Source organism: Erinaceus europaeus, chromosome 14, assembly GCF_950295315.1.
Source record: "Erinaceus europaeus chromosome 14, mEriEur2.1, whole genome shotgun sequence".
Classification (NCBI taxonomy): Eukaryota; Metazoa; Chordata; class Mammalia; order Eulipotyphla; family Erinaceidae; genus Erinaceus; species Erinaceus europaeus.
This window is the reverse complement of record NC_080175.1, coordinates 30258502-30266209: the sequence shown is the minus strand read 5'-3', so window position 1 is coordinate 30266209 and position 7708 is coordinate 30258502. Positions and strand designations below refer to the sequence as shown.

The 7708-nt window shown below is 56.2% G+C and overlaps 1 protein-coding gene across 1 annotated transcript; it reads left to right on the top strand.

The window, feature by feature from the left end:
• The first annotated feature begins 3668 nt into the window (after nt 1–3668).
• On the top strand, nt 3669–7205 carry NKX2-3 (NK2 homeobox 3). Its single transcript, XM_060171507.1, has 2 exons — nt 3669–4235; nt 5672–7205. Exons 1-2 carry the CDS (start codon nt 3869–3871, stop codon nt 6415–6417), a joined length of 1113 nt encoding a protein of 370 aa, XP_060027490.1. The 5' UTR covers nt 3669–3868; the 3' UTR covers nt 6418–7205.
• The last annotated feature ends 503 nt before the right edge of the window (nt 7206–7708 follow it).

The window sequence follows — 7708 nt, the reverse complement described above, 5'->3', positions numbered from 1 at the left end:
TTTCTTTTCTTTGGATAAAATGTCATCAAAAATTAAATTTCTGGTAAAGAAGTCAAAACCTAAAAAACTTCCAATTAAAAAACATCACCTGAAATGTTCCACTTTGCTGAGTTCATCACAGGATGTTTTGTCACTCTTTAATATAGAAATAACTGCTTTTTAAAGGTATTACATTTACATTAGAAAGTCACAACGTGATTACATTATTTACCAGTTGAATAAGCAATGGCGTGCTAGCTAGCATGGTCAACCCGGATATCAATTATACATATCCTAATTAAGAAAATTTGTGAAATTTTAACAATATTCAAATAACTTTAGTGTTTTTATTATAATGAATCTTACATGGCTTTTCTCCAAGAAAAAATAAAGGAATGATTCTGCTATGGTCGATGCATCCATATGATATTTCTCATCCTCAGATTTTACCACCCTTTGACTACAATCTTTGACCTTGTCTGGGAAGTTGAGAACTTACATAATATGACTATGGCAAATGGAGGCAGAGACATGCGGTTAACAGAAAATCAAAAGCCTCCATGGATGCAATCATATTTACTTTACCTGACCCTAATTAGCTAAACTGTCTGGAACGAAAGCCTATTATTAGTTGAGCACAGTTCCACGATTTGCAAGATCCTCTTTTCAGATAAAAGAATGTAAATGTCTCCAAATGTACAGGTAACTAGATACACACTGGAAGCAGATCCAAATTTCTGATAAGAATTAGCGGTGACAGAAGGGTAGCCACAGTGCAGGTGGTTTCCCCCCAGGCAGCTCACGCAGCCCTTGCGCACAGGACCCCTGGGTGGGTGGGTGGCAACAGCCCAGACAGGCTGGCCACCTTGGAGGGGCTAGGGAGGAGGGCTCCACGGAGGGACCATCTGACCCATCAAAGGGAGCCTGAACAGTCAGAAGAGACAATGGAGGCAACCTGAGATCTGAGTCTGAGAAAAAGATCACTTCTAGAAGTTGATCAGGACCGGCGTTCTACTAGTACAACCTGCTTTGCTAAGTGCTGGACTCAAATTTGAACCCCAGCCCCCATTAGAGGAAGCTCGAGTGCTGTGCTCTCGGTATCTCTATCTCTACAAAAAAAAAAAAAAATCCCAAAACAAACAAACAAACAAACAAAACCCCAGCATATCAGCTAAGAAAGGCACAGAAGGCTTCTGCTGGCCTCTTGGGCCTGTAGTGCCTTGGGAAGGCTGCGGGAGCCGCAGTGAGAACTGCTCAGGCCTTCCCAAGGCACCTGGCCGGGTGGAAGTGGCAGAGGGCTTCCGGAGACCACACAACGGGAGCAGCGGTAAGGCAGGACAGGGCCCTCGGCGAGCTGCAGGGGTGGCAGCGGGGAGCAGCTGGGTGGACTTCGGAAGGCCGCCGGGGTGGGCGGGTGTGTCGGTGTCCGTCGCCCCAGCCAAGGGCTCTAAAATGAGGGACCTGGGGGACAAGCTTAGTGAAGACCCAGGAGCGAAGCACCGCGGAGAAGCAGAAGAGTGTAGTACACAAGGACAAATATGTAGGTTTCGCTTGTAAATTCGAAGATAGCTTCGGTCACTTTTTTTTTTTTCTTAATGTTGAAATCCGTTCAAGAAAATCGGGGACTGAGGAGATGGACAGAAACGTTCCCAGCGATGGCCTTGCACTGGGGCGTGAGGGTGAGGAAGTGGGGCTGCAGCAAAGCTTCAGTCTCTAAGCCCCGGCAGCTGCGACATACCCAGCCAACCCCCACCCCGCGCGGTGCCACGCACTCACCCCCACCTGCCTCTGGACCTTTGTGCCCCAGCACCCGCAATCCACCGCTAAACCAGGCGCTTCCTTCTCTCCGCAGTAGCCAGATGTGGGGGCGCCGGCCCGCCTGGGGTGTCGGAGATCTCGGAATTCAATGCATAAAGGGCAGAGACAGCCCTGCGGCAGAGGGACCCTCGGTCCGATTCCAGGCATGTCCACAGAGGGTCCAAACACACCACCCCCCTCCCGCCGCCGCCCTAGGAGCTCCAGGGTGCACGTAGTCTGTGCAAACCAGCTCCCCGCACCATTTCCGCTCTGCTTGCGTCCGAACAGCCCCGCCTCTCTCCTGCCTGGGCCCTTTTCTTTTACTTCCGAGGCTCTGGTCAACACACCCAGCCCTGCCACTATTGCGGGGCACCGAACCGCAGCTGTCCAGTCCGAGCAGGCACCCTCTGCCCAAGCCAACCATCCGGGCGCGTTGCCCACAATCAAGGCAGCTTCCATTTCCCCCTTCCAGCTAGAGCCGGTCTCCGTCGGTCCCACCAACTTGTCCTAAAAAAAAAAAAAAAAAAAAAAAAGTGCTTGGGTCAGAACCGGCTCCTAATTGTGTTCAAGGTCAGCGCTGCGCAGGGGTCTTCTATGACCACGGCAACTCGTTAGACTGGAGCTGGTGTTGGGAGAACGTCTGTTGTGCTGAATGTTGAGCCCCTGAGTTCCCAGAACCTCAGGGGACCCCACAATTCTCCCGACAACCAGCAGGGCCGCACGAGGGCGCTAGAAGGTGTGCGGGTTGGAGAAATCAGAAGTTCGAGGGAGGGGTCCAAGGCCTAAACCAGTTGCCCGGTGACAGTAGGTGGAAAAGCCCATCAGCATGACTGGGTCGCCTCCACGCAAGACCCATGAAGTTACCATCGATTGTGCCATTGCAGCCACATGATCACAGATTCACTCAACAAACACCTCCTGACCTCTGATGCAGAATGCTGGTCACTGACATCCACGGGGCACTTCACAGGGACAGGGTCCCCGCATGAAGTTCATCTATCCCTAGCAGGCACCTTAACAAACTTCTTGTAGACAAAGATGCTGAGGTTTAGGAACCCTCAAGGCCATGCACTAACTAGGGCAGAGTTCAAGTTAAGAGCTTTCAGTAAAGTCCAGTAATCGATCACTCCATCATTTTATCTGTCACATACCTGTTTAGTGCTGTGGCTGCAAGGACTAGAAAGACAAATGCAACCTGGACCCCACCTTGGATCTACCTGGGAAGGCCAGGAATAGTCTTAGTACTAGGTGGCAAATGACAGGGAACACGAATATCCTCAACTGCCACTCACTGCAATTTCGGAGGCCGGAGAGATGATGGATGGCCTTCAGCTGGGCGACCAGGAAATGTTTGCTTGCAGGATGTAGCATTTGAGCTGAGCCTTGAAGAATAGCTTTCTCCTCAAGAAGACAAGGACGGGGAAGACGTCCCAGTGGAGGGAACAGCTTGAGCAAAGTCAACAAGGCGGGAACCGACATGTCGCCCATCCACAAACATGCAGAACATTCTATCTCCTTTAAGCTCCCAAGTGTCTGCTGTGTACAAGCCTAGAAGTCTTCCTGCCCTCGCACGCTCCTGGACCGTCCTTCCTGGCAGCTGGTTAGTGGACAGGAAATCTCCCAGAACTGGCCAGGGCCTGGGAGTTGCAGAACAGCGGGAATGTGCCATGGATGCACTCGGGGCCGTGCAGCCTACCCGCGGCGACGTGGACTTCGCGACTCTATACTAGTCCTTGTCTATTTCTGGTAGAGCCACAGTCCCCTACTCTGGGGATGCGAGGGGGCGTGGGCCGTGTGGGCGGGAGCCAATGGAGAGGGAGGCCCAGGAGAAGGCTCCGCCCCCGGCGTGACGCAGGACCCCCGGACACAGGCTCCGCTGCCCCGGCCCCAGTCCCTGCAGTGGCTGTAACAAAACCCAGACCCCCGGGTCCCGGCCAATGGAGGCGATTTAGACTGGAGCAGGACCCCGTCTGTCAAAAGCCGGACTCGGCAGCCACAGTCCAGTCCAGAAGGAGAGCTGGAGGCGACGCACTGCCTCCCCGCCCCCGCCGGGATTTATTGAGTATTTGGACTGGACAATTAAGTGGCCCTGATGATGTTACCAAGCCCGGTCACCTCCACCCCTTTCTCAGTCAAAGACATTCTGAACCTGGAGCAGCAGCAGCAGCAGCAGCACTTCCACGGCACGCACTTGCAGGCGGACTTGGAACACCACTTCCACTCCGCACCCTGCATGCTGGCCGCGGCCGAAGGGACGCAGTTTTCGGACGGAGCGGAGGAGGAAGAGGAGGAGGATGGCGAGAAATTGTCCTATTTGAACTCACTAGCCGCAGCAGCCGAAGGCCATGGCGATTCAGGACTCTGTCCCCAAAGCTATGTCCACACGGTCCTTCGAGACGCGTGCAGTGGGCCCAAGGAACATGAAGAAGAGTCCGAGGTCGTGAGGGACCGGAGCCAAAGTGAGTAAATGGGGTTGGGGGGGGGCACAGACGGACTGGCACATCTGTAGCAGTGGCCCCCAAACCTGACCGCAGGGCTTCTGCCCCTTTAACCTCTGCTCTGACCAGGTTCCTACCTGACCCCCCACCCACCCACAGCTCCGCAAAATGCAGGTGCCTGAGGGGGCGGGGTGGTAGGAGAAGGGCGCAGTGACCTGGACATCTCATCCTCCACCCCAAGAGGGGGCTGGGAAAGAGGCAAGCAGTAACAGGGAAGTAGTTACCGCTGCCCATATGCTGATGTGGGACAAGGATTCTGCCTCTGGCACACACGACTCACAGTAAATTCGCTCTTCCCCAGAGGTAAAGGGCCAGGGCCTTGAAGATCTTGCTCAGAATGGCTTCTCTGAGGCCAGCCACCGGCCACTCTTCTCAGAAAAAGTGTCCCAAGTAGGTTGTGTCCCCAGCGACCAAAGACAGTTTGGTAAAGATCAGCTGGGAGGCTTTCTCACTTCTGCCTTTGGAGGCCAGCACCCAGGACAGGGGAGGGGGGGGGGACACAGCCCACTCTATGAGAACTTTACACTCACATCCCCGAAGTGCCCTCGTATTATATATATAATTTTGCTTTGTGCTCCAGGCCCTGCTACTGCGGGCTCAGTGAAGGTGCTGGGCTGAGTTTCAGGCCACTCACAGCAGCCCAGAGAGAGAAATGGGTAGAGAGATCTGATAAGTGAAGATAGCTCAAAAGGAATTGTTTGTATTTGAAAGGACTCAGAGTCAAAGACACACACTCTCTCCGCCAAGAGGTCTGATGTGGCAGAAGCCAAGGCCTAATCTCTGACAGATCTCCAGGGTCTGACATCGGCATAAAACTGTCCCAAATCACTCACTTAGTCTATTAAACTTCTCTTTGCCTCGAAGGTATCAGAAATATCACCATGCCCACATTTAACTGTGGACGTGTCTTTTAAATGCAAAGTACGGTCCCTGGGTAGTAGACGTGAACTCCACACTGAACCATTCTGAATACAAAGATTTTCCTCTTCTTTCTTTTTGGGCAACCCACGCACTCCGGCCAGGGAATACAAACATGCCTCACTCACACTTTCAGCTATCCAAGACACAGAAGAAGCGTGGAAAGCAAACGAGTTTGCAAATACTGTGGTGATTATGTAGTCGCAAACTTTCACCCTGAAAACAAGTCATTAGCACGCCGAACCGCACATTTAATACAGGGTAATCTCTTCCCTCGCAGATGCTCGCACTAAGCACCCCTCCCCATGGGACGTTCAGAGGGCAAGACCGGCGGGTGTTTGGGCTGGGACCCCAGGAGCCACAAACGTGCCCCCCCCAATCCAGTGCGTGGCCACCCAAAAAGGCCGCGGTGCTGGGGGACCGGATCCACGGTGAGGCCTGAGGGGCTGAGCGACGCTCTTCCTCTGCTTCTTCCACAGAGGGCTGCCAACTGAAGAAGCCTCTGGAGGCGGCCGGGGACTGCAAGGCGGCAGACGAGGGCGACAGGCCGAAGCCGCGCAGCCGCCGGAAACCCCGGGTGCTCTTCTCGCAAGCGCAGGTCTTCGAGCTGGAGCGCAGGTTCAAGCAGCAACGGTACCTGTCGGCGCCTGAGCGCGAGCACCTCGCCAGCAGCCTGAAGCTCACGTCCACGCAGGTGAAGATCTGGTTCCAGAATCGCAGGTACAAGTGCAAGAGGCAGCGGCAGGACAAGTCCCTGGAGTTGGGCGCGCACGCGCCCCCACCGCCGCCGCGCCGCGTGGCCGTGCCGGTGCTGGTGCGGGACGGCAAGCCGTGCGTCACCCCCGGCGCTCAGGCCTACGGAGCCCCCTACGGCGTGGGCGCCCAAGCCTACTCCTACAACAGCTTCCCAGCCTACGGCTACGGCAACTCGGCCGCCGCCGCCGCTGCTGCCGCCGCCGCCGCCGCCGCCGCGGCGGCGGCCTACAGCGGCAGCTACGGCTGCGCGTACCCGGCGGGCGGCGGCGGCGGCGGCGGGGCCTCCGCGGCGGCCACGGCGATACAGCCCGCCTGCAGCGCGGCCGGCGGCGGCCCCTTTGTGAACGTGAGCGGCCTGGGCGGCTTCGGCGGCGGCGGCGGCGGCGGCGGCGCGCAGCCTTTGCACCAGGGAGCCGCGGCCGGGGCGGCGTGCCCGCAGGGCACCTTGCAGGGCATCCGGGCCTGGTAGGGCCTGGGCGGGCGCCTCGCCGCAGCCCGGAGCCGCGAGACTGAAGTTCGAGGAAGGACGGATCCAAGGACCAGGTCCTCTCGTTAAAAATAAATAAATAAAAACATTAAAAAGGAAAAAATGTACACAGGACTAGTACCCCAGAGGTGAGGAGCGCAGCTCCAAGAGGCCTGGGGCTCAGGGCGAGGAGGATGCAGGGCCCGGTGGCCGAGACTTGTCTTCTCTTGTCTTCTCGACAGAACCACTGGCTGGGTGTGCGGAGGTCTGCTGCCCCGCGCATTGCCCAGCGGGTAGTACGGGCTGCCTCTCACTTCTCCCAGAGCGGGAAGGACTCCTCTCCCCGGGCCTTTCCGCAACCTCCGCGAAGCGCTGGCAATGCACCCAAGGACAACATTCTTTTTAAAAGCATGAAGGAGAGAGTCTGCAAGCTCCACGGACCCTCTGTCCCCTTTGCGCGCCTAGGGGGAGACTCCCTCAGGGGTTTTTCCTCCGCCCACCCCCTCGCCCTCTGAGGTAGACAACGAGGCGGCATCGCGGCTGTCAGGGGGTGCGGGACTCAGAAAAACCAGCGAAGCGATACCAGAAATTGTGGGGGGGGGGGTAAACAAATCCGGGATCTGGTGGCCCAAGGGAGGTGTTACCCGGTTTTCTTTCTGTTTTCCTATCTGTACTCAGCACATATAATATATATCACTGTATCCACACGCCGTGTACACACCCGCTGCCATGCACTACAGGAGTCAATAAACAAGGTGCAATATTTCCAAACTCTAGGCCTCGACAGATTTTCTTTAATGCCCCCTCCACCCCCCGTGGGGAAGAAGCCTTTAAACTGGGCGGGAAGAACAAGTTGCTTACAGGAAGGCAGTCTCCCTGGGCACCAAAACTTCCTCCTCTCTCAGTCCCACGCGCCAGGCCCAGGCTGTAAGTCTAGTCTCTCCGTGACTTTGTGCATTGATTTCTCTTTCTTACTGAGAGGACTGACCGGAGGCTCGGGGACTTTTGAGGTCCTGATCTTCACAATCCCCACCCTATCCTCCCAGTTTTTACCCAGATGCTTGGCCTGTGTCTGGGCCTGCTTCACACCGAGACTGGCCTGCCCTACGTCGAGGCCTCGCCTGCAGGCCCATTGGCGAGCGGCGCGGAAGCGGTTCCTCCTTGAGCCGCCGCCTGGGCTTCCAGCGCTCCCGGGGGCGCTGCACTGCGCCCTGCCGCGGCCGGGGTCTCCCCCTCGGATGCCCTCCCTTCTCCCCCGGAGGCCGGGGCTTTATGTGGCTCCTTGTCACTTGCG